The sequence below is a fragment of the Hypanus sabinus genome, unplaced genomic scaffold, assembly GCF_030144855.1.
Source record: "Hypanus sabinus isolate sHypSab1 unplaced genomic scaffold, sHypSab1.hap1 scaffold_2305, whole genome shotgun sequence".
NCBI lineage: Eukaryota > Metazoa > Chordata > Chondrichthyes > Myliobatiformes > Dasyatidae > Hypanus > Hypanus sabinus.
Window position 1 is genome coordinate 125 of NW_026780419.1, and position 26,294 is coordinate 26,418.

The 26,294-nt window shown below is 55.4% G+C and overlaps 1 protein-coding gene across 1 annotated transcript in view; it reads right to left on the reverse strand.

Moving 5' to 3' along the window:
• Positions 1 to 1,297: 1,297 nt before the first annotated feature.
• Positions 1,298 to 26,294, reverse strand: part of LOC132387876 (transient receptor potential cation channel subfamily V member 6-like) — a 34,032-nt gene continuing 9,035 nt past the window's right edge. Inside the window, exons 2-6 of the mRNA XM_059960210.1 lie at positions 22,766 to 22,931; positions 11,895 to 11,961; positions 6,944 to 7,212; positions 3,598 to 3,704; positions 1,298 to 1,482 (exon numbers count right to left, since the gene is read on the reverse strand). Coding sequence (XP_059816193.1) covers positions 1,305 to 1,482; positions 3,598 to 3,704; positions 6,944 to 7,212; positions 11,895 to 11,961; positions 22,766 to 22,858 — 714 coding nt within the window. The 5' untranslated portion in view covers positions 22,859 to 22,931 and the 3' untranslated portion in view covers positions 1,298 to 1,304. The remainder of the gene's footprint in view (positions 1,483 to 3,597; positions 3,705 to 6,943; positions 7,213 to 11,894; positions 11,962 to 22,765; positions 22,932 to 26,294) is intronic.

The following is a 26,294-nucleotide window of genomic DNA, read 5'->3' on the forward strand; positions in this document are numbered from 1 at the left end:
ACACACACACACACACACACACACACACACACACACAGACACACACACACAGAGTCACCAACACACACTCACACACACACACACACACACACACAGAAACACACACATACCATTACAACACACACAGAGACACACACTTATCACATCCACACACAGATGTGCACACAAACAGACAGAGACACAGACTTAAACACTCACACACACTCACACATACACACGGCACACACACAGACACACACACATGCACAGGGACACACAATAAACGGCCACACTCACACACAGACACTGTGACAAGTTTTCAAGCCTGTTTATTCCCGCTGGTGAAGATGCTCGAATCGGTTCCCATCCCTGAGGGAATCTCCACGGAGCCGAACACGGAGGGGACTTCGAGCCAGAGAAGGTACGGGGAGTATCCTCGCCCTGTCCGTACGCTGTGATCGGGTGTCGAGATAGGAGACACGCGGGGAGGGGAGAGGGACGTCCATGTCCCCATTTCAAATCGCTTTCCCTCCTCGATCCCTCGCTACCCCTCCCTCCCCCTCCTCTCTTGAACCCTCCTCTTGCCCACTCTCCTCACTCCCTCCCCTCTTCTCCCCCTCGCTCCTCTCTTACGCCTCTTCAACTCCTCTTTGTTCCCCCTCTCAAATTCTCCCCTCCCCCTCGAATCCTCCCTCTTCTCCTTCCTCCTCTCCTCATCCACCCGTCCCCCTCAAATGCTCCTTTCATCCCACCCGAATCCTCCCCATTCCCCTTCCTCTTTGCCCTCTATCCCCTCCTCACTTTCTCAATACTCCTCTTCCCCCCCACCAACGTCCCTTCTAGAACTCCGTTCCCCATTCGAGAACACTCCTACCTCCCCATCTCAGCGCCTCCTCTCTTCCTCTCCCCTCCTCACTTTCCCCATCACTCCCTCCCTTCCCCCTCTTGTACCCTCCTATCTTCCCCCTCTCAAATCTTCCTCTCTTCCATCTCTCCTCCTTACTCTCCTTCACGCCTACTCCCTCCTCTCTTCCCCTCACAAATGTACCTTCCCCATATTGAACGTTCTCCTCTTGCCCCCAAACTCCATCCCCCTCTTGAACAGTCCCCCCTCATCACACCCCTCCCTCACCTGCCTGTCCTCCTTTCCCCATTCCTCCTGCCTACCTGTTTCCCCCTTTCAGTCCCCTTCCTTCCCTCTTCCCCCTCTCCTTCGGTTCCTCTTCCCTCCATCCCTACCGCTCCTGCTGCCCTACACGCACGTCCCTCCCTCCCCCGGTCGATGACTGCCCCCCCCCACCCGCTTTCCCTGCGGGCCCCCCTGTTCACACGTGATAGACCCGGTCGGGCCCCTCGCCCTGCAGAGCCGTTCGACGGACGATCTCCCAGCCCTGCCCCGCTGGCGACCTTTGCCCCTTCTCGCGGGATGCCTGCTCCGCAGGCCGGAAGTGCTGGGCATAACGTCGAACCTTCTGGCCCCCCACGTCGATACGATCTTCCACTCTGCGGGAAAGAGAGGGGCAGGGGTGGGGGTCAACTATACAGGCCTGGAGCGCGGAGCAGACCGACAGGGGAACGGGACCTCGGCCTACAGGAGGGTACGGTACAGATCGAACAATTAAACCCCGTAACGACGGACAGGATATCGGACAGTCCGACAGGGGAACGGGACCTTGGCCTACAGGAGGGTATGGTACAGATTGAACAATTAAACCCCGTAATGACGGACAGGATATCGGACAGACCGAGAGGGTAACGGGACCTCGGCCTACAGGAGGGTACGGTACAGATTGAACAATTAAACCCCGCAACGACGGACAGGATATCGGACAGACCGACAGGGGAACGGGACCTCGGCCTACAGGAGGGTACGGTACAGATTGAACAATTAAACCCCGTAACGACGGACAGGATATCGGACAGTCCGACAGGGGAACGGGACCTCGGCCCACAGGAGCTTACGGTACAGATCGAACAATTAAACCCCGTAACGACGGACAGGATATCGGACAGACCGACAGGGGAACGGGACCTCGGCCTACAGGAGGGTACGGTACAGATCGAACAATTAAACCCCGTAACGACGGACAGGATATCGGACAGTCCGACAGTGGAACGGGACCTCGGCCTACAGGAGGGTACGGTACAGATTGAACAATTAAACCCCGTAACGACGGACAGGATATCGGACAGTCCGACAGGGGAACGGGACCTCGGCCTACAGGACGGTACGGTACAGATCGAACAATTAAACCCCGTAACGACGGACAGTCCGACAGGGGAACGGGACCTCGGCCTACAGGAGGGTACGGTACAGATCGAACAATTAAACCCCGCAACGACGGACAGGATATCGGACAGTCCGACAGGGGAACGGGACCTCGGCCTACAGGAGGGTACGGTACAGATTGAACAATTAAACCCCGTAACGACGGACAGTCCGACAGGGGAACGGGACCTCGGCCTACAGGAGGGTACGGTACAGATCGAACAATTAAACCCCCGTAACGACGGACAGGATATCGGACAGTCCGACAGGGGAACGGGACCTCGGCCTACAGGAGGGTACGGTACAGATCGAACAATTAAACCCCGTAACGACGGACAGGATATCGGACAGTCCGACAGGGGAACGGGACCTCGGCCTACAGGAGGGTACGGTACAGATCGAACAATTAAACCCCGTAACGACGGACAGGATATCGGACAGTCCGACAGGGGAACGGGGACCTCGGCCTACAGGAGGGTACGGTACAGATCGAACAATTAAACCCCGTAACGACGGACAGGATATCGGACAGTCCGACAGTGGAACGGGACCTCGGCCTACAGGAGGGTACGGTACAGATCGAACAATTAAACCCCGTAACGACGGATAGGATATCGGACAGTCCGACAGTGGAACGGGACCTCGGCCTACAGGAGGGTACGGTACAGATTGAACAATTAAACCCCGTAACGACGGACAGGATATCGGACAGTCCGACAGGGGAACGGGACCTCGGCCTACAGGACGGTACGGTACAGATCGAACAATTAAACCCCGTAACGACGGACAGGATATCGAACAGACCGACAGGGGAACGGGACCTCGGCCTACAGGAGGGTACGGTACAGATCGAACAATTAAACCCCGCAACGACGGACAGGATATCGGACAGTCCGACAGGGGAACGGGACCTCGGCCTACAGGAGGGTACGGTACAGATTGAACAATTAAACCCCGTAACGACGGACAGTCCGACAGGGGAACGGGACCTCGGCCTACAGGAGGGTACGGTACAGATCGAACAATTAAACCCCGTAACGACGGACAGGATATCGGACAGTCCGACAGGGGAACGGGACCTCGGCCTACAGGAGGGTACGGTACAGATCGAACAATTAAACCCCGTAACGACGGACAGGATATCGGACAGTCCGACAGGGGAACGGGACCTCGGCCTACAGGAGGGTACGGTACAGATCGAACAATTAAACCCCGTAACGACGGACAGGATATCGGACAGTCCGACAGGGGAACGGGACCTCGGCCTACGGGACGGTACGGTACCAATTCCATTCCCCCACCCACTCCCTGCACTCCGCAATCTCCCCCCCCCCCGCCCCCAGACCCACCTGAGGTACCAGCTGTTGCCCAGACCCACGCTCTCCCCATCGATGCCCACCCTCGGCCACAGGAACCTTGGCAAGTGCCTCTCGAGGAGGATGGTCGTGGCCACGACCTGTCGGAGGGGACACAGAGAGAGAGGTGAGCGGGGGTGTTGCCGATGGCAGAGGGAAGGGGTGGGGTGGGGGGGAGAGGAGACAACCGGAGAGATGGGGCAGAACGAGAGGGACGGCTTGAGGTCATCGGATGTGAGAGGTATCGGGTCACCCCCGTGCCCAGATGTGTATCAGGTCACCCCCGTGCCCAGATGTGTGAGGTATCGGGGTCACCCTGTGTCCAGATGTGTGAGGTATTGATCACCCCCGTGTCCAGATGTGTGAGGTATCGGGGTCACCCTGTGTCCAAATGTGTGAGGTATTGATAACCCTGTGTCCAGATGTGTGAGGTATTGATCACCCTGTGTCCAGATGTGTATCGGGTCACCCCCGTGCCCAGATGTGTGAGGTATTGATCACCCCCTGTGTCCAGATGTGTGAGGTATTGATCACCCCCGTGTCCAGATGTGTGAGGTATTGATCACCCCTGTGCCCAGATGTGTGAGGTATTGATCACCCCCTGTGTCCAGATGTGTGAGGTATTGATCACCCCCGTGTCCAGATGTGTGAGGTATTGATCACCCCCGTGTCCAGATGTGTGAGGTATTGATCACCCCCTGTGTCCAGATGTGTGAGGTATTGATCACCCCCGTGTCCAGATGTGTGAGGTATTGATCACCCCCGTGCGCAGATGTGTGAGGTATTGATCACGATGTGTCCAGATGTGTGAGGCATTGATCACCCGTGTCCAGATGTGTGAGGTATTGATCACCCCCGTGTCCAGATGTGTGAGGTATTGATCACCCCGTGTCCAGATGTGTGAGGTATTGATCACCCCCGTGCGCAGATGTGTGAGGTATTGATCACCCCCGTGTCCAGATGTGTGAGGTATTGATCACGATGTGTCCAGATGTGTGAGGTATTGATCACCCCATGCGCAGATGTGTGAGGTATTGATCACCCCCGTGTCCAGATGTGTGAGGTATTGATCACCCTGTGTCCAGATGTGTGAGGCATTGATCACCCCTGTGTCCAGATGTGTGAGGTATTGATCACCCTGTGTCCAGATGTGTGAGGTATTGATCACCCCCGTGTCCAGATGTGTGAGGTATTGATCACCCCGTGTCCAGATGTGTGAGGTATTGATCACCCTGTGTCCAGATGTGTGAGGTATCAGGTCACCCTGTGCCCAGATGTGTGAGGTATTGATCACCCCGTGTCCAGATGTGTGAGGTATTGATCACCACGTGTCCAGATGTGTGAGGTATTGATCACCACGTGTCCAGATGTGTGAGGTATTGATCACCCCCGTGTCCAGATGTGTGAGGTATTGATCACCCCCGTGTCCAGATGTGTGAGGTATTGATCACGATGTGTCCAGATGTGAGAGGTATTGATTTCCCTGTGTCCAGATGTGTATCGGGTCACCCCCGTGCCCAGATGTGTGAGGTATCGGGGTCACCCTGTGTCCAAATGTGTGAGGTATTGATCACGATGTGTCCAGATGTGTGAGGTATTGATCACGATGTGTCCAGATGTATGAGGTATTGATCACCCCCGTGTCCAGATGTGTGAGGTATTGATCACCCTGTGTCCAGATGTGTGAGGTATTGATCACCCCCGTGTCCAGATGTGAGAGGTATTGATCACCCCGTCTCCAGATGTGTGAGGTATTGATCACCGTGCCCAGATGTGTGAGGTATTGATCACGATGTGTCCAGATGTGTGAGGTATTGATCACCCCTGTCTCCAGATGTGTGAGGTATTGATCACCCCGTGTCCAGATGTGTGAGGTATTGATCACCCCCGTGTCCAGATGTGAGAGGTATTGATCACCCCGTCTCCAGATGTGTGAGGTATTGATCACCCTGTGCCCAGATGTGTGAGGTATTGATCACCCCGTGTCCAGATGTGTGAGGTATTGATCACCCCCGTGTCCAGATGTGAGAGGTATTGATCACCCCGTCTCCAGATGTGTGAGGTATTGATCACCCTGTGCCCAGATGTGTGAGGTATTGATCACCCCCGTGTCCAGATGTGTGAGGTATTGATCACGATGTGTCCAGATGTGTGAGGTATTGATCACCCCCGTGTCCAGATGTGTGAGGTATTGATCACCCCCGTGTCCAGATGTGTGAGGTATTGATCACGATGTGTCCAGATGTGTGAGGTATTGATCACCCCGTCTCCAGATGTGTGAGGTATTGATCACCCTGTGCCCAGATGTGTGAGGTATTGATCACCCCCGTGTCCAGATGTGTGAGGTATTGATCACCCCCGTGTCCAGATGTGTGAGGTATTGATCACCCCCGTGTCCAGATGTGTGAGGTATTGATCACCCCCATGCGCAGATGTGTGAGGTATTGATCACCCCCGTGTCCAGATGTGTGAGGTATTGATCTCCCTGTGTCCAGATGTGTGAGGTATTGATCACCCTCTGCCCAGATGTGTGAGGTATTGATCACCAAGTGTCCAGATGTGTGAGGTATTGATCTCCCTGTGCCCAGATGTGTGAGGTATTGATCACCAAGTGTCCAGATGTGTGAGGTATTGATCTCCCTGTGCCCAGATGTGTGAGGTATTGATCACCCCCGTGTCCAGATGTGTGAGGTATTGATCTCCCTGTGCCCAGATGTGTGAGGTATTGATCACCAAGAGTCCAGATGTGTGAGGTATTGATCTCCCTGTGCCCAGATGTGTGAGGTATTGATCTCCCTGTGCTCAGATGTGTGAGGTATTGATCACCCCTGTCTCCAGATGTGTGAGGTATTGATCTCCCTGTGCCCAGATGTGTGAGGTATTGATCACCAAGTGTCCAGATGTGTGAGGTATTGATCTCCCTGTGCCCAGATGTGTGAGGTATTGATCTCCCTGTGCCCAGATGTGTGAGGTATTGATCACCCTGTGCCCAGATGTGTGAGGTATTGATCACCAAGTGTCCAGATGTGTGAGGTATTGATCTCCCTGTGCCCAGATGTGTGAGGTATTGATCACCAAGTGTCCAGATGTGTGAGGTATTGATCTCCCTGTGCCCAGATGTGTGAGGTATTGATCACCAAGTGTCCAGATGTGTGAGGTATTGATCTCCCTGTGCCCAGATGTGTGAGGAATTGATCACCAAGTGTCCAGATGTGAGAGGTATTGATCTCCCTGTGCCCAGATGTGTGAGGTATTGATCTCCCTGTGCCCAGATGTGTGAGGTATTGATCACCCTGTGCCCAGATGTGCATGCCAGCAGCCCAGCCAGATGTTGCTGTACCTGGGCCCTCCACAGCTGGTCTCGCTCGTGCGCCACACGCCAGTGCGTGTCGCCCATCATGGCGATGAGCAGGTTGACCATCAGCAGGAAGGCGAACACCATGTAGGAGACGTAGAGGACCTTGATGATGGCCGGCGTCCACTTCTCGTAGTTGATGGGGATGTCGAGCAGCCCCAGGAACAGCTGGAACATGGTGAAGAGGCAGGTGCTGAAATCTCGGAAGTGAGGCCACAGGTCTGGCTCCAGGGTCTGGAACGTGATGTGGAAAGCTGGGAGAGAGAGGGGCAGGGGAGATCGAGTGAGTGAGTGAGTGAGTGAGAGAGAGAAGGGAGAATGGGGAGAGAGGGGGTGAAGGGGAGAGAGAGAGGCAGGGGAGATGGAGTGAGTGAGTGAGTGAGAGAGAGAGAAGGGAAAACGGGGAGAGAGGGGGTGAAGGGGAGAGAGAGAGGCAGGGGAGATCGAGTGAGTGAGTGAGAGAGAGAGAGAAGGGAGAATGGGGAGAGAGGGGGTGAAGGGGAGAGAGAGAGGCAGGGGAGATCGAGTGAGTGAGTGAGTGAGTGAGAGAAAGGGGGCAGAGAGAGAGAAGGGAAAACGGGGAGAGAGGGGGTGAAGGGGAGAGAGAGGCAGGGGAGATGGAGTGAGTGAGAGAAAGGGGGCAGAGGGAGAGAAGGGAAAACGGGGAGAGAGGGGGTGAAGGGGAGAGAGGCAGGGGAGATGGAGTGAGTGAGTGAGTGAGTGAGAGAGAGAAGGGAAAACGGGGAGAGAGGGGGTGAAGGGGAGAGGGGAGAGAGGAGAGGAAAGGGGAGATCGAGTGAGTGAGTGAGTGAGTGAAAGGGGGCAGAGAGAGAGAAGGGAAAACGGGGAGAGAGGGGGTGAAGGGGAGAGAGAGAGGCAGGGGAGATCGAGTGAGTGAGTGAGTGAGTGAGTGAAAGGGGGCAGAGAGAGAGAAGGGAGAATGGGGAGAGAGGGGGTGAAGGGGAGAGAGAGAGGCAGGGGAGATCGAGTGAGTGAGTGAGTGAAAGGAGGCAGAGAGAGAGAAGGGAGAATGGGGGAGAGAGGGGGTGAAGGGGAGAGGGGAGAGAGAGAATGAGAGGGGAAAGAGAGGGGGAGACAGTGGAGGAGGGAGAGGGGGTGGGAGAGAGAGAGGCAGGGGAGATGGAGTGAGTGAGTGAGTGAAAGGGGGCAGAGAGAGAGAAGGGAAAACGGGGAGAGAGGGGGTGAAGGGGAGAGAGAGAGGCAGGGGAGATCGAGTGAGTGAGTGAAAGGGGGCAGAGAGAGAGAAGGGAAAACGGGGAGAGAGGGGGTGAAGGGGAGAGGGGAGAGGCAGGGGAGATCGAGTGAGTGAGTGAGTGAAAGAGAGAAGGGAAAACGGGGAGAGAGGGGGTGAAGGGGAGAGGGGAGAGGCAGGGGAGATCGAGTTGTAGGGTGGAGTGAAAGGGGGCAGAGAGAGAGAAGGGAAAACGGGGAGAGAGGGGGTGAAGGGGAGAGAGAGAGGCAGGGGAGATCGAGTGAGTGAGTGAGTGAGAGAGAGAAGGGAAAACGGGGAGAGAGGGGGTGAAGGGGAGAGGGGAGAGAGGACAGAAGAGGAAAGGGGAGAGAGAGAATGAGAGGGGAAAGAGAGGGGGAGAGCGGAGGAGGGAGAGGGGGTGGGAGAGAGAGAGGCAGGGGAGATCGAGTGAGTGAGTGAGTGAAAGGGGGCAGAGAGAGAGAAGGGAAAACGGGGAGAGAGGGGGTGAAGGGGAGAGGGGAGAGAAGAGGAAAGGGGAGAGAGAGAATGAGAGGGGAAAGAGAGGGGGAGACAGTGGAGGAGGGAGAGGGGGGTGGGAGAGAGAGAGGCAGGGGAGATCGAGTGAGTGAGTGAGTGAAAGGAGGCAGAGAGAGAGAAGGGAGAATGGGGGAGAGAGGGGGTGAAGGGGAGAGGGGAGAGAGAGAATGAGAGGGGAAAGAGAGGGGGAGACAGTGGAGGAGGGAGAGGGGGTGGGAGAGAGAGAGGCAGGGGAGATCGAGTGAGTGAGTGAGTGAGTGAGAGAAAGGGGGCAGAGAGAGAGAAGGGAAAACGGGGAGAGAGGGGGTGAAGGGGAGAGGGGAGAGAGGACAGAAGAGGAAAGGGGAGAGAGAGAGGCAGGGGAGATCGAGTGAGTGAGTGAGTGAGTGAAAGGGGGCAGAGAGAGAGAGAAGGGAAAACGGGGAGAGAGGGGGTGAAGGGGAGAGGGGAGAGAAGAAGAAAGGGGAGAGAGAGAATGAGAGGGGAAAGAGAGGGGGAGACAGTGGAGGAGGGAGAGGGGGTGGGAGAGAGAGAGGCAGGGGAGATCGAGTGAGTGAGTGAGTGAGTGAAAGGGGGCAGAGAGAGAGAAAGGAAAACGGGGGAGAGAGGGGGTGAAGGGGAGAGGGGAGAGAGGACAGAAGAAGAAAGGGGAGAGAGAGGCAGGGGAGATCGAGTGAGTGAGTGAGTGAAAGGATGAGAGAGAGAAGGGAGAATGGGGGAGAGAGGGGGTGAAGGGGAGGGGGAGAGAAGAGGAAAGGGGAGTGAGAGAATGAGAGGGGAAAGAGAGGGGGAGAGCGGAGGAGGGAGAGGGGGTGGGAGAGAGAGAGGCAGGGGAGATCGAGTGAGTGAGTGAGTGAAAGGGGGCAGAGAGAGAGAAGGGAAAACGGGGGAGAGAGGGGGTGAAGGGGAGAGAGAGAGGCAGGGGAGATCGAGTGAGTGAGTGAGTGAGAGAAAGGGGGCAGAGAGAGAGAAGGGAAAACGGGGGAGAGAGGGGGTGAAGGGGAGAGGGGAGAGAAGAGGAAAGGGGAGAGAGAGAGAATGAGAGGGGAAAGAGAGGGGGAGACAGTGGAGGAGGGAGAGGGGGTGGGAGAGAGAGAGGCAGGGGAGATCGAGTGAGTGAGTGAGTGAGAGAAAGGGGGCAGAGAGAGAGAAGGGAAAACGGGGGAGAGAGGGGGTGAAGGGGAGAGGGGAGAGAAGAGGAAAGGGGAGAGAGAGAGGCAGGGGAGATCGAGTGAGTGAGTGAGTGAGAGAAAGGGGGCAGAGAGAGAGAAGGGAAAACGGGGGAGAGAGGGGGTGAAGGGGAGAGGGGAGAGAAGAGGAAAGGGGAGAGAGAGAATGAGAGGGGAAAGAGAGGGGGAGACAGTGGAGGAGGGAGAGGGGGTGGGAGAGAGAGAGGCAGGGGAGATCGAGTGAGTGAGTGAGTGAGTGAGAAAGGGGGCAGAGAGAGAGAAGGGAAAACGGGGAGAGAGGGGTGAAGGGGAGAGGGGAGAGAGGACAGAAGAGGAAAGGGGAGAGAGAGAGGCAGGGGAGATCGAGTGAGTGAGTGAGTGAGTGAAAGGGGGCAGAGAGAGAGAGAAGGGAAAACGGGGAGAGAGGGGGTGAAGGGGAGAGGGGAGAGAAGAGGAAAGGGGAGAGAGAGAATGAGAGGGGAAAGAGAGGGGGAGAGTGGAGGAGGGAGAGGGGGTGGGAGAGAGAGAGGCAGGGGAGATCGAGTGAGTGAGTGAGTGAGTGAAAGGGGGCAGAGAGAGAGAAAGGAAAACAGGGGAGAGAGGGGGTGAAGGGGAGAGGGGAGAGAGGACAGAAGAAGAAAGGGGAGAGAGAGGCAGGGGAGATCGAGTGAGTGAGTGAGTGAAAGGATGCAGAGAGAGAGAAGGGAGAATGGGGGAGAGAGGGGGTGAAGGGGAGGGGGAGAGAAGAGGAAAGGGGAGAGAGAGAATGAGAGGGGAAAGAGGGGGGAGACAGTGGAGGAGGGAGAGGGGGTGGGAGAGAGAGAGGCAGGGGAGATCGAGTGAGTGAGTGAGTGAAAGGAGGCAGAGAGAGAGAAGGGAGAATGGGGGAGAGAGGGGGTGAAGGGGAGAGAGGAGAGAGGAGAGGAAAGGGGAGAGAGAGAATGAGAGGGGAAAGAGGGGGGAGACAGTGGAGGAGGGAGAGGGGGTGGGAGAGAGAGAGGCAGGGGAGATCGAGTGAGTGAAAGGAGGCAGAGAGAGAGAAGGGAAAACGGGGGAGAGAGGGGGTGAAGGGGAGAGAGGAGAGGAAAGGGGAGATCGAGTGAGTGAGTGAGTGAAAGGGGGCAGAGAGAGAGAAGGGAAAACGGGGGAGAGAGGGGGTGAAGGGGAGAGAGAGAGGCAGGGGAGATCGAGTGAGTGAGTGAGTGAAAGGGGGCAGAGAGAGAGAAGGGAGAATGGGGGAGAGAGGGGGTGAAGGGGAGGGGGAGAGAAGAGGAAAGGGGAGAGAGAGAATGAGAGGGGAAAGAGAGGGGGAGACAGTGGAGGAGGGAGAGGGGGTGGGAGCAGAGAAGAGGGGAGAGAGGGAAGGGGAAAGAGAGGAGGAGACAGAGGGGGTGTGAGGGGGAGAGGGGGTGGGTGGAGGAATGAGGGGGAGAGAGAAGGGGAAGAGAGCGAGGGACAGATGTGGTGCAGAGATTGGGAGCGGGAGCGAGTGGGGAGTTAGAGGGGGTGAAAGGTGGTGAGAGTAGGGGATAGAGTGGGGACAAGGGGAAGAGCAAGTGGGGAGAGGTGAGAGAGTGGGAGGGAGGGATGAGAGAGGAGAAAGAGGGTGGAGGGGGATAAAGGGATGAGGGGAACATGGGAGGGAGAGGCAGAGAGGGGGATTTGGGGTGAGAAGGGGAGAGAGGGAGAGGCAGGGTCAGTAGGGGGCAGAGAGGAGGAGAGAGGTGAGTGGGGGGAGACCAGGGAAGAACAGGGAGGGGAAAGTGTGGGGGAGTGGGGAAGAGCGGGGGGGGGGGGGAACGCGGGGCAGACGCAGGGAAGGAGATGAGGGGGACAGAGTAGGGTGGACGGAGGACGCAGGGAAGGAGATGAGGGGGACAGAGTAGGGTGGACGGAGGACGGAGGGAAGGAAGGAAGAGTAAGGAAGATCCGTTATCCCCTCAGTAGATAACGGCGGGGCTTTGGGAGGAGGGGGGGGATGAGGAGGAAGGGAGGGCTGAAGAGGGTCACTCCTCACCTGCCGTGAATCCGAGCAGGACCAGGAACATCAGCCAGCAGAACCGGAGCAGATCCCCGAAGATCATCTGGAGGGAGGGAACGGAGAGGGCGAGAGTTTCAAAGCAGATTTACCGGGGCTTATGGGAAGAAATCCCCACCCACCCACCCCCGCTGAAGTCTTCGCGTTTTATTGTTTTACAACGTCGAATCAGTGGATTTAATTTGGCTTTTCCGACGCTGATCGACAGGGAAAGATCCTTCTGCGTCAAAGTGAAGACTACAAAGGGATCGAAATCAACTACCAATATGAAGCTCTAGGTAATGGATGGTCTCAGTATTCAGCCCCGTCTCGTCAGCATTGAGTCGATCCAGCCTGGAGCCTGTGTGGAACGGCCTCCGTCAGCTTCGCGCATCGGGGCACTAACTTTTCCCCATTCTTCTTTACAAATCTGCTCAAGCCCTGTCAGACTGCGGGGGGGATCGCGAGTCAGCAGCCCTTTCCAAGTCCCGCCACAAACCCTCAACGGCTCTCGGACTTGGCCGCTCCAGGACATTAACTTTGCTGTTTTTAATGCTTGGGGTCAATAGACAAGAGGTGCAGAAGCAGACCATTCGGCCCCTCGAGCCTGCGCCGCCATTCTGAGATCATGGCTGATCATTCACTATCAATACCCAGTCCCTGCCTTGTCCCCATATCCCTTGATTCCCCTATCCATAAGATACCTATCTAGCTCCTTCTTGAAAGCATCCAGAGAATTGGCCTCCACTGCCTTCCGAGGCAGTGCATTCCAGACCCCCACAACTCTCTGGGAGAAGAAGTTTCTCCTTAACTCTGTCCTAAATGACCTACCCCTTATTCTCAAACCATGCCCTCTGGTACTGGACTCTCCCAGCATCTGGAACTTATTTCCTGCCTCTATCTTGCCCAATCCCTTAATAATCTTACATGTTGCAATCAGATCCCCTCTCAATCTCCTTAATTCCAGCGTGTACAAGCCCAGTCTCTCTAACCTCTCTGCGTAAGACAGTCCGGACATCCCAGGAATTAACCTGGTGAATCTACGCTGCACTTCCTCTACAGCCGGGATGTCCTTCCTTAACCCTGGAGACCAAAACTGTGCACAATACTCCAGGTGTGGTCTCACCAGGGCCCTGTACAAATGCAAGAGGATTTCCTTGCTCTTGTACTCAATTCCCTTTGTAATAAAGGCCACCATTCCATTAGCCTTCTTCACTGCCTGCTGCACTTGCTCATTCACCTTCAATGACTGATGAACAAGGACTCCGAGATCTCTTTGTATTTCTCCCTTACATGGAAATGCCAATAAAAGTTGACTTGACTTGTCTTGGCAAGGGAGCATTAACGCCCAGCTCTTGCAGTTGGTCTGTAGTCTAGTGTAGCTTTTTCCTGTGTTGTTTTTATGTAGTTCAGTCTAGTTTTTGTACTGTGTCATGTAACACCACAGTCCTGAAAAACGTCGTCTCGTTTTTACTGTGTACTGTGCCGGCAGTTATGGTCGAAACGCCAATAAAAGTGACTTGACTTGTCTTGGCAAGGGAGCATTAACGCCCAGCTCTTGCAGTTGGTCTGTAGTCTAGTGTAGCTTTTTCCTGTGTTGAAAACTGTTGTCTCGTTTTTACTGTGTACTGTGCCGGCAGTTATGGTCGAAACGACAATAAAAGTGACTTGACTTGTCTTGGCAAGGGAGCATTAACGCCCAGCTCTTGCAGTTGGTCTGTAGTCTAGTGTAGCTTTTTCCTGTGTTGAAAAACGTCGTCTCGTTTTTACTGTGTACTGTGCCGGCAGTTATGGTCGAAACGCCAATAAAAGTGACTTGACTTGTCTTGGCAAGGGAGCATTAACGCCCAGCTCTTGCAGTTGGTCTGTAGTCTAGTGTAGCTTTTTCCTGTGTTGAAAAACGTCGTCTCGTTTTTACTGTGTACTGTGCCGGCAGTTATGGTCGAAACGCCAATAAAAGTGACTTGACTTGTCTTGGCAAGGGAGCATTAACGCCCAGCTCTTGCAGTTGGTCTGTAGTCTAGTGTAGCTTTTTCCTGTGTTGAAAAACGTCGTCTCGTTTTCACTGTGTACTGTGCCGGCAGTTATGGTCGAAACAACAATAAAAGTGACTTGACTTGTCTTGGCAAGGGAGCATTAACGCCCAGCTCTTGCAGTTGGTCTGTAGTCTAGTGTAGCTTTTTCCTGTGTTGAAAAACGTCGTCTCGTTTTTACTGTGTACTGTGCCGGCAGTTATCCCCTCGACCTTCACCAGCCCGCCGGGGCCCTTCTGCAGTGAAGCACCCCCACAGCATGACGCAGAAACCACCGCGATTCACGGTAGGGATGGGGTGTTGACAACAGCCCCGTGGCATTGACCTCCCACATCATGAAGACCCTGGAGAGACTTGTTCTAGAGCATCTCCGGCCTATGGTTAGGCCACACTTAGACCCCCTCCAGTTCGCCTATCAGCCCCGACTAGGAGTCGAGGATGCCATCGTCTACCCGCTGAACCGTGTCTACGCCCACCTGGACAAGCCGGCGAGCACTGTGAGGGTCATGTTTTTTGACTTCTCCAGTGCGTTCAACACCATCCGCCCTGCTCTGCTGGGTGAGAAGCTGACAGTGACGCAGGCGGATGCTTCCCTGGTGTCATGGATTATTAATTACCTGACTGGCAGACCACAGTACATGCGCTTGCAACACTGTGTGTCAGACAGAGTGGTCAGCAGCACTAGGGCTCCACAGGGGACTGTCCTGTCTCCCTTTCTCTTCACCATCTACACCTCGGACTTCAACTACAACACAGAGTCTTGCCATCTTCAGAAGTTTCCTGATGACTCTGCCATAGTCGGATGCATCAGCAAGGGAGACGAGGATCAGTACAGGGCTACGGTGGGAAACTTTGTCACATGGTGCGAGCAGAATCATCTGCAGCTTAATGTGAAAAAGACTAAGGAGCTGGTGGTGGACCTGAGGAGGGCCAAGGCACCGGTGACCCCTGTTTCCATCCAAGGGGTCAGTGTAGACATGGTGGAGGATTACAAATAACTGGGGATACGAATTGACAATAAACTGGACTGGTCAAAGAACACTGAGGCTGTCCACAAGAAGAGTCAGAGCCGTCTCTACATCCTGAGGAGACTGAGGTCCTTTAACGTCTGCCGGACGATGCTGAGGATGTTCTACGAGTCTGTGGTGGCCAGTGCTGTCATGTTTGCTGTTGTGTGCTGGGGTAGCAGACACCAACAGAATCAACAAACTCATTCGTAAGGCCGGTGATGTTGTGGGGGTGGAACTGGACTCTCTGACGGTGGTGTCTGAAAAGAGGATGCTGTCCAAGTTGCATGCCATCTTGGACAATGTCTCCCATCCACTCCATAATGTACTGGTTAGGCACAGGAGTACATTCAGCCAGAGACTCATTCCACCGAGATGTAACACTGAGCGTCATAGGAAGTCATTCCTACCTGTGGCCATCAAACTTTACAACTCCTCCCTCGGAGTGTCAGACACCCTGAGCCAATAGGCTGATCCTGGACTTATTTCCACTTGGCACGATTAACTTATTACTATCTAATTATCTATGGTTTTCTATTGCTATATTTCTACACTATTCTTGGTTGGTGCGGCTGTAACGAAATCCAATTTCCCCTCGGGATCGATAAAGCCTGTCTGTCTGTCTGTCTGTCTGTCTGTCTGTCTGTCTGTCTGTCTGTCTGTCTGTGTTTCTGATGATGAGAGGTGTTTGGCCGATGCCAAAAGAGCTCAATTTTGGTCTCATCAGACCACAGACCCTTCTTCCAGCCTCATGTCAGTTTTCTTCAACACTGGCTTTCTCTTTCCCTCTCCGCCAGAGAGCTGGGCCTGCTGAAGCTTGCTCTCCGCGCAGTCTCCCCCGTCTCAGGTCCTGTCAGAGGTCTCCCCGGTCCCCTTCCTGCACGGTCACTCGGTCTCTGAGGACGGCCCGCCCCAGGCAGATTCAATGCCAGACCCTTCCCGTTTCTTCCTGATCGACCAAACAGCGCGCCAAGGCATTTTCAGTGACTTGAAAACTTTCTGACATCCACCTCCCAACTTGTGCTTCTCAATAACCTTTTGCAGAGTTGCTTGGAGAGTTCCTTTGTGTTCGTGGTGTAGATTTTGCCGGAATTATCGGGAAGATGTCAACAAAATAGAGAGAGTACGGAGGAGATTTACCAGAATGTTACCTGGGTTTCAGCACCTAAGTCCCAGGGAAAGGTTGAACAAGTTAGGTCTTTATTCTTTGGAGCGTAGAAGGTTGGGGGGGGACTGGATAGAGGTATTTAAAATTATGAGGGGGATGGATAGAGTTGACGTGGATTGGCTTTTTCCATTGAGAGTAGGGGAGATTCAAACAAGAGGACATGAGTTGGGAGTTAGGGGGCAAAAGTTTCGGGGTAACACGAGGGGGAATTTCTTAACTCAGAGAGTGGTAGCTGTGTGGAGCGAGCTTCCAGTAGAAGTGGTAGAGGCAGGTTCGGTATTGTCATTTAAAGTAAAATTGGATCGGTATATGGACAGGAAAGGAATGGAGGGTTATGGGGTGAGTGTGGGTCGGTGGGACAAGGTGAGAGTAAACATTCGGCACGGACTAGAAGGGCCGAGATGGCCTGTTTCCGTGCTGTAATTGTGATATGGTTATATGGGCCAGTGGGACTAGGTGAGAGTCAGCGTTCGGCATGGACTAGAACGGCCGAGATGGCCTGTTTCCGTGCTGGAATTGTGATATGGTTATATGGGCCAGTGGGACTAGGTGAGAGTAAGCGTTTGGCACGGACTAGAAGGGCCGAGATGGCCTGTTTCCGTGCTGTAATTGTTATATGGTTATATGGGCCAGTGGGACTAGGTGAGAGTCAGCGTTCAGCACGGATTAGAAGGGCCGAGATGCCCTGTTTCCGTGTGTAATTGTGATATGGTTATATGGGCCAGTGGGACTAGGGGAGAGTCAGCGTTCGGCACGGACTAGGAGGGCCGAGATGCCCTGTTTCCGTGCTGTAATTCTGATATGGTTATATGGGCCAGTGGGACTAGGGGAGAGTAAACGTTCGGCACGGACTAGAAGGGCCGAGATGGCCTGTTTCCGTGCTGTAATTGTGATATGGTTATATGGGCCAGTGGGACTAGGTGAGAGTCAGCGTTCAGCACGGACTAGAAGGGCCGAGATGTCCTGTTTCCGTGCTGTAATTGTTATGCGGTTATATGATACTGACTCACCAGCAGTTGGAGCTCCCGATTAGAGCAGTCTTACCACAATCAATCGAAACATCTCGCCTGCGCACGCTGATCTCCATTTAATAATAACTGTATAATAACTGTCCCTGAACCTGGTGGTGTGGGTCCTGAGGCTCCTGTACCTCCTTCCTGATGGTTGAGGGGTAATAACTATCCCTGAACCTGGTGGTGTGGGTCCAGAGGCTCCTGTACCTCCTTCCTGATGGTTGAGGGGTGATAACTGTCCCTGAACCTGGTGGTGTGGGTCCTGAGGCTCCTGTACCTCCTTCCTGATGGTTGAGGGGTAATAACTGTCCCTGAACCTGGTGGTGTGGGTCCTGAGGCTCCTGTACCTCCTTCCTGATGGTTGAGGGCTGATAACTGTCCCTGAACCTGGTGGTGTGGGTCCTGAGGCTCCTGTACCTCCTTCCTGATGGTTGAGGGGTAATAACTGTTCCTGAACATGGTGGTGTGGGTCCTGAGGCTCCTGTACCTCCTTCCTGATGGTTGAGAGGTGATAACTGTCCCTGAACCTGGTGGTGTGGGTCCTGAGGCTCCTGTACCTCCTTCCAGATGGTTGAGGGGTGATAACTGTCCCTGAACCTGGTTTTGTAGGTCCTGAGGTTCCTGTACCTCCTTCCTGATGGTTGAGGAGTAATAACCTTCCCTGAACCTGTTGGTGTGGGTCCTGAAGCTCCTGTACCTCCTTCCTACTGGTTGAGGGGTGTTAACTGTCCCTGAACCTGGTGGTGTGGGTCCTGAGGCTCCTGTACCTCCATCCAAATGGTTCAGGGGTAATAACTGCCCCTGAACCTGGTGGTGTGGGTCCTGAGGCTCCTGTACCTCCTTCCTGATGGTTGAGGGGGGATAACTGTCCCTGAACCTGGTGGTGTGGGTCCTGAGGCTCCTGTACCTCCTTCCTGATGGTTGAGGGGTAATAACTGTTCCTGAACCTGGTGGTGTGGGTCCTGAGGCTCCTGTACCTCCTTCCTGATGGTTGAGGGGTGATAACTGTCCCTGAACCTGGTGGTGTGGGTCCTGAGGCTCCTGTAACTCCTTCCTGATGTTGGAGGGGTAATAACTATCCCTGAACCTGGTGGTGTGGGTCCAGAGGCTCCTGTACCTCCTTCCTGATGGTTGAGGGGTGATAACTGTCCCTGAACCTGTTGGTGTGGGTCCTGAGGCTCCTGTACCTCCTTCCTGATGGTTGAGGGGGGATAACCGTCCCTGAACCTGGTGGTGTGGGTCCAGAGGCTCCTGTACCTCCTTCCTGATGGTTGAGGGGTGATAACTGTCCCTGAACCTGGTGGTGTGGGTCCAGAGGCTCCTGTACCTCCTTCCTGATGGTTGAGGGGTGATAACTGTCCCTGAACCTGTTGGTGTGGGTCCTGAGGCTCCTGTACCTCCTTCCTGATGGTTGAGGGGGGATAACTGTCCCTGAACCTGGTGGTGTGGGTCCAGAGGCTCCTGTACCTCCTTCCTGATAGTTGAGGGGTAATAACTGTCCCTGAACCTGGTTTTGTGGGTCCTGAGGTTCCTGTACCTCCTTCCTGATGGTTGAGGAGTAATAACTGTCCCTGAACCTGGTGGTGTGGGTCCTGAGGCTCCTGTACCTCCTTCCTGATGGTTGAGGGGGGATAACTGTCCCTGAACCTGGTGGTGTGGGTCCAGAGGCTCCTGTACCTCCTTCCTGATAGTTGAGGGGTAATAACTGTCCCTGAACCTGGTTTTGTGGGTCCTGAGGTTCCTGTACCTCCTTCCTGATGGTTGAGGAGTAATAACTGTCCCTGAACCTGGTGGTGTGGGTCCTGGGGCTCCTGTACCTCCTTCCTGATGGTTGAGGGGTGATAACTGTCCCTGAACCTGGTGGTGTGGGTCCAGAGACTCCTGTATCTCATTCCTGATGGCTGAGGGTTGATAACTGTCCCTGAACCTGGTGGTGTGGGTCCTGAGGCTCCTGTACCTCCTTCCTGATGGTTGAGGGCTGATAACTGTCCCTGAACCTGGTGGTGTGGGTCCTGAGGCTCCTGTACCTCCTTCCTGATGGTTGAGGGGTGATAACTGTCCCTGAACCTGGTTTTGTGGGTCCTGAGGTTCCTGTACCTCCTTCCTGATGGTTGAGGAGTAATAACTGTCCCTGAACCTGGTGGTGTGGGTCCTGAGGCTCCTGTACCTCCTTCCTGATGGTTGAGGGGTAATAACCTTCCCTGAACCTGTTGGTGTGGGTCCTGAGGCTCCTGTACCTCCTTCCTGATAGTTGAGGGGTAATAACTGTCCCTGAACCTGGTGGTGTGGGTCCAGAGGCTCCTGTACCTCCTTCCTGATGGTTGAGGGGTGATAACTGTCCCTGAACCTGTTGGTGTGGGTCCTGAGGCTCCTGTACCTCCTTCCTGATGGTTGAGGGGGGATAACAGTCCCTGAACCTGGTGGTGTGGGTCCAGAGGCTCCTGTACCTCCTTCCTGATGGTTGAGGGGGGATAACTGTCCCTGAACCTGGTGGTGTGGGTCCAGAGGCTCCTGTACCTCCTTCCTGATAGTTGAGGGGTAATAACTGTCCCTGAACCTGGTTTTGTGGGTCCTGAGGTTCCTGTACCTCCTTCCTGATGGTTGAGGAGTAATAACTGTCCCTGAACCTGGTGGTGTGGGTCCTGGGGCTCCTGTACCTCCTTCCTGATGGTTGAGGGGTGATAACTGTCCCTGAACCTGGTGGTGTGGGTCCCGAGACTCCTGTATCTCATTCCTGATGGCTGAGGGTTGATAACTGTCCCTGAACCTGGTGGTGTGGGTCCTGAGGCTCCTGTACCTCCTTCCTACTGGTTGAGGGGTGTTAACTGTCCCTGAACCTGGTGGTGTGGGTCCTGAGGCTCCTGTACCTCCATCCAGATGGTTCAGGGGTAATAACTGCCCCTGAACCTGGAGGTGTGGGTCCTGAGGCACCTGTACCTCCTTCCTGATGGTTGAGGGGTGATAACTGTCCCTGAACCTGGTGATGTGGGTCCTGCGGGTCCTGTAAATCCTTCCTGATGGTTGAGGGGTGATAACTGTCCCTGAACCTGGTGGTGTGGGTCCTGAGGCTCCTGTACCTCCTTCCTGATGGTTGAGGGGGGATAACCGTCACTGAACCTGGTGGTGTGGGTCCTGAGGCTCCTGGAACTCCTTCCTGATGGTTGAGGGGTGATAACTGTCCCTGAACCTGGTGGTGTGGGTCCTGAGGCTCCTGTACCTCCTTCCTGATAGTTGAGGTGTGATAATTGTCCCTGGACCTGGTGGTGTGGGCCCTGAGGCTCCTGTACCTCCTTCCTGATGGTTGAGGGGTAAAAACTATCCCTGAACCTGGTGGTGTGGGTCCTGAGGTTCCTGTACCTCCTTCCTGATGGTTGAGGGGTAATAACCTTCCCTGAACCTGTTGGTGTGGGTCCTGAGGCTCCTGTACCTCCTTCCTACTGGTTGAGGGGTGATAACTGACCCTGAACCTGGTGGTGTGGGTCCTGAGGCTCCTGTACCTCCATCCAGACGGTTCAGGGGTAATAACTGCCACTGAACCTGGAGGTGTGGGTCCTGAGGCTCCTGTACCTCCTTCCTGATGGTTGAGGGGGGATAACTGTCCCTGAAACTGGTGGTGTGGGTCCTGAGTCTCCTGTACCTCCTTCCTGATGGTTGAGGGGTGATAACTGTTCCTGAACCTGGTGGTGTGGGTCCTGAGGCTCCTGTACCTCCTTCCTGATGGTTGAGGGGTGATAACTGTTCCTGAACCTGGTGGTGTGGGTCCTGAGGCTCCTGTACCTCCTTCCTGATGGTTGAGGGGTGATAACTGTCCCTGAACCTGGTGGTGTGGGCCCTGAGGCTCCTGTACCTCCTTCCTGATGATTGAGGGGTGATTACTGTCACTGAACCTGGTGGTGTGGGTCCTGAGGCTCCTGTACCTCCTTCCTGATGGTTGAGGGGGATAACTGTCCCTGAACCTGGTGGTGTGGTTCCTGAGGCTCCTGTACCTCCTTCCTGATGGTTGAGGGGTAATAACTGTCCCTGAACCTGGTGGTGTGGGTCCTGAGGCACCTGTACCTCCATCCTGATGATTGAGGGGTGATGACTGTCCCTGAACCTGGTGGTGTGGGTCCTGAGGCTCCTGTACTTCCTTCCTGATGGTTGAGGGGTAATAACTGTCCCTGAAACTGGTGGTGTGGGTCCTGAGGTTCCTGTACCTCCTTCCTGATGGTTGAGGGGTGATAACTGTCCCTGAACCTGGTGGTGTGGGTACTGCGGGTCCTGTAAATCCTTCCTGATGGTTGAGGGGTGATAACTGTCCCTGAGCCTGGTGGTGTGGGACCTGAGGTTCCTGTACCTCCTTCCTGATGGTCGAGGGGTGATAACTGTCCCTGAACCTGGCAGTGAGGGTCTTGAGGCTCCTGTACCTCCTTCCTGATGGTTGAGGGGTGATAACTGTCCCTGAACCTGGTGGTGTGGGTCCTGCGGGTCCTGTAAATCCTTCCTGATGGTTGAGGGGTGATAACTGTCCCTGAACCTGGTGGTGTGGGTCCTGAGGCTCCTGTACCTCCTTCCTGATGGTTGAGGGGGGATAACCGTCACTGAACCTGGTGGTGTGGGTCCTGAGGCTCCTGTACCTCCTTCCTGATGGTTGAGGGGTAATAACTGTCCCTGAACCTGGTGGTGTGGGTCCTGAGGCTCCTGTACCTCCTTCCTGATGGTTGAGGGGTAATAACTGTCCCTGAACCTGGTGGTGTGGGTCCTGAGGCTCCTGTATCTCCTTCCAGACGGTTCAGGGGTAATAACTGTCCCTGAACCTGGTGGTGTGGGTCCTGAGGCTCCTGTACCTCTTTCCTGATGGTTGAGGAGTAATAACTGTTCCTGAACCTGGTGGTGTGGGTCCTGAGGCTCCTGTACCTCCTTCCTGATTGTTGAGGGGTGATAACTGTCCCTGAACCTGGTGGTGTGGGTCCTGAGGCTCCTGTACCTCCTTCCTGATTGTTGAGGTGTAATAATTGTCCCTGAACCTGGCGGTGTGGTTCCTGAGGCTCCTGTACCTCCTTCCTGATTGTTGAGGTGTGATAATTGTCCCTGAACCTGGCGGTGTGGGTCCTGAGGCTCCTGTACCCCCTTCCTGATGGTTGAGGGGTGATAACTGTCCCTGAACCTGGTGGTGTGGGTCCTGAGGCTCCTGTACCTCCTTCCTGATGGTTGAGGTGTAATAACTGTCCCTGAACCTGGCGGTGTGGGTCCTGAGGCTCCTGTACCCCCTTCCTGATGGTTGAGGGGTGATAACAGTCCCTGAACCTGGTGGTGTGGGTCCTGAGGCTCCTGTACCTCCTTCCTGATGGTTGAGGGGTAATAACTGTTCCTGAACCTTGTTGTGTGGGCCCTGAGGCTCCTGTACCTCCTTCCTGATGGTTGAGGGGTAATAACTGTCCCTGAACCTGGTGGTGTGGGCCCTGAGGCTCCTGTACCTCCTTCCTGATGGTTGAGGGGTAATAACTGTCCCTGAACCTGGCGGTGTGGGTCCTGAGGCTCCTGTACCTCGACCCTCCTCCCACCTGTCCCCCCTGTCTCATCCCCATACGCCTCCTGCCCCTTTCTCGAGGGTCCTCTTCGTAGTTGATCACGAGTGTCTTTTCCCCACCCACCCTCTCTGTCGTCTCACCTTCTGTATCATGATGGTGAACGGTCCGAGCATGGGGAACCCGCGGGCGAAGAACATGACGTTACACCAGCCCAGAACCAGGGCCAGCGACATGGCCAACACCTCCCCCTGTGTGTCTGTCAGCCGCAGGGCCAGGATCAGCAGCACCAGGCAGGCGTAACTGATTCTGTGGGTCAGAGAGAGAGAGAGAGAGAGAGAGAGAGAGACGGTGAGAGAGAGACGGGGTGGGGGGAGGTTGTATCACACGCAGGGTCAGAGAGAGAGAGAGAGACACGGTGAGAGAGAGACGGGGTGGGGGGAGGTTGTATCACACGCAGGGTCAGAGAGAGAGAGAGAGAGACACGGTGAGAGAGAGACGGGGTGGGGGGAGGTTGTATCACACGCAGGGTCAGAGAGAGAGAGAGAGACGGTGAGAGGGAGAGAGAGAGAGACGGTGAGAGAGAGAGAGAGACGGTGAGAGAGAGGGACGGGGTGGGGGGAGGTTGTATCACACGCAGGGTCAGAGAGAGAGAGAGAGAGACACGGTGAGAGAGAGAGAGACGGGGTGGGGGGAGGTTGTATCACACGCAGGGTCAGAGAGAGAGAGAGAGACGGTGAGAGGGAGAGAGAGAGAGACGGTGAGAGAGAGAGAGAGACGGTGAGAGAGAGGGACGGGGTGGGGGGAGGTTGTATCACACGCAGGGTCAGAGAGAGAGAGAGAGAGACACGGTGAGAGAGAGAGAGACGGGGTGGGGGGAGGTTGTATCACACGCAGGGTCAGAGAGAGAGAGAGAGAGACGGTGAGAGAGAGACGGGGTGGGGGGAGGTTGTATCACACGCAGGGTCAGAGAGAGAGAGAGACGGTGAGAGGGAGAGAGAGAGAGACGGTGAGAGAGAGAGAGAGACGGGGTGGGGGGAGGTTGTATCACACGCAGGGTCAGAGAGAGAGAGAGAGAGACACGGTGAGAGAGAGACGGGGTGGGGGGAGGTTGTATCACACGCAGGGTCAGAGAGAGAGAGAGAGAGACACGGTGAGAGGGAGAGAGAGAGAGACGGTGAGAGAGAGAGAGAGACGGGGTGGGGGGAGGTTGTATCACACGCAGGGTCAGAGAGAGAGAGAGAGAGAGACACGGTGAGAGAGAGACGGGGTGGGGGGAGGTTGTATCACACGCAGGGTCAGAGAGAGAGAGAGAGAGAGACGGTGAGAGAGAGACGAGGTGGGGGGAGGTTGTATCACACGCAGGGTCAGAGAGAGAGAGAGACGGTGAGAGAGAGGGACGGGGTGGGGGGAGGTTGTATCACACGCAGGGTCAGAGAGAGAGAGAGAGAGAGAGACACGGTGAGAGAGAGGGACGGGGTGGGGGGAGGGTGTATCACACGCAGGGTCAGAGAGAGAGAGAGAGAGACACGGTGAGAGAGAGACGGGGTGGGGGGAGGTTGTATCACACGCAGGGTCAGAGAGAGAGAGAGAGACGGTGAGAGAAAGACGGGGTGGGGGGAGGTTGTATCATACGCAGGGTCAGAGAGAGAGAGAGACGGGGTGGGGGGAGGTTGTATCACACGCAGGGTCAGAGAGAGACGGTGAGAGAGAGACGGGGTGGGGGGAGGTTGTATCATACGCAGGGTCAGAGAGAGAGAGAGAGACACGGTGAGAGAGAGAGACGGGGTGGGGGGAGGTTGTATCATACGCAGGGTCAGAGAGAGAGAGAGAGAGACACGGTGAGAGAGAGACGGGGTGGGGGGAGGTTGTATCACACGCAGGGTCAGAGAGAGAGAGAGACACGGTGAGAGAGAGACGGGGTGGGGGGAGGTTGTATCACACGCAGGGTCAGAGAGAGAGAGAGAGACACGGTGAGAGAGAGACGGGGTGGGGGGAGGTTGTATCACACGCAGGGTCAGAGAGAGAGAGAGAGAGAGACGGTGAGAGAGAGGGACGGGGTGGGGGGAGGTTGTATCACAAGCAGGGTCAGAGAGAGAGAGAGAGACGGTGAGAGAGAGGGACGGGGTGGGGAGAGGGTGTATGATACACAGGGTCAGAGAGAGACGGTGAGAGAGAGGGACGGGGTGGGGAGAGGGTGTATGATACACAGGGTCAGAGAGAGAGAGAGAGAGAGACGGTGAGAGAAAGACGGGGTGGGGGGAGGTTGTATCACAAGCAGGGTCAGAGAGAGAGAGAGAGACGGTGAGAGAGAGACGGGGTGGGGGGAGGTTGTATCACAAGCAGGGTCAGAGAGAGAGAGAGAGAGAGACACGGTGAGAGAGAGACGGGGTGGGGGGAGGTTGTATCACACGCAGGGTCAGAGAGAGAGAGAGAGAGAGACACGGTGAGAGAGAGACGGGGTGGGGGGAGGTTGTATCACAAGCAGGGTCAGAGAGAGAGAGAGAGACGGTGAGAGAGAGGGACGGGGTGGGGGGAGGTTGTATCACACGCAGGGTCAGAGAGAGAGAGAGAGACGGTGAGAGAGAGACGGGGTGGGGGGAGGTTGTATCACACGCAGGGTCAGAGAGAGAGAGAGAGAGAGACGGTGAGAGAGAGGGACGGGGTGGGGGGAGGTTGTATCACAAGCAGGGTCAGAGAGAGAGAGAGAGACGGTGAGAGAGAGGGACGGGGTGGGGAGAGGGTGTATGATACACAGGGTCAGAGAGAGAGAGAGTGAGAGAGAGGGACGGGGTGGGGAGAGGGTGTATGATACACAGGGTCAGAGAGAGAGAGAGAGAGAGACGGTGAGAGAAAGACGGGGTGGGGGGAGGTTGTATCACAAGCAGGGTCAGAGAGAGAGAGAGAGACGGTGAGAGGGAGACGGGGTGGGGGGAGGTTGTATCACAAGCAGGGTCAGAGAGAGAGAGAGACACGGTGAGAGAGAGACGGGGTGGGGGGAGGTTGTATCATACGCAGGGTCAGAGAGAGAGAGAGACGGGGTGGGGGGTGGTTGTATCACACGCAGGGTCAGAGAGAGAGAGAGACACGGTGAGAGGGAGAGAGAGAGAGAGACGGTGAGAGAAAGACGGGGTGGGGGGAGGTTGTATCATACGCAGGGTCAGAGAGAGAGAGAGAGACGGTGAGAGAGAGACGGGGTGGGGGGAGGTTGTATCATACGCAGGGTCAGAGAGAGAGAGAGACGGGGTGGGGGGTGGTTGTATCACACGCAGGGTCAGAGAGAGAGAGAGACGGTGAGAGGGAGAGAGAGAGACACGGTGAGAGAGAGACGGGGTGGGGGGAGGTTGTATCACACGCAGGGTCAGAGAGAGAGAGAGACGGTGAGAGGGAGAGAGAGAGACACGGTGAGAGAGAGACGGGGTGGGGGGAGGTTGTATCACACGCAGGGTCAGAGAGAGAGAGAGAGAGAGAGACGGTGAGAGAGAGACGGGGTGGGGGGAGGTTGTATCACACGCAGGGTCAGAGAGAGAGAGAGAGACACGGTGAGAGAAAGACGGGGTGGGGAGAGGGTGTATGATACACAGGGTCAGAGAGAGAGAGAGTGAGAGAGAGGGACGGGGTGGGGAGAGGGTGTATGATACACAGGGTCAGAGAGAGAGAAAGAGAGAGACG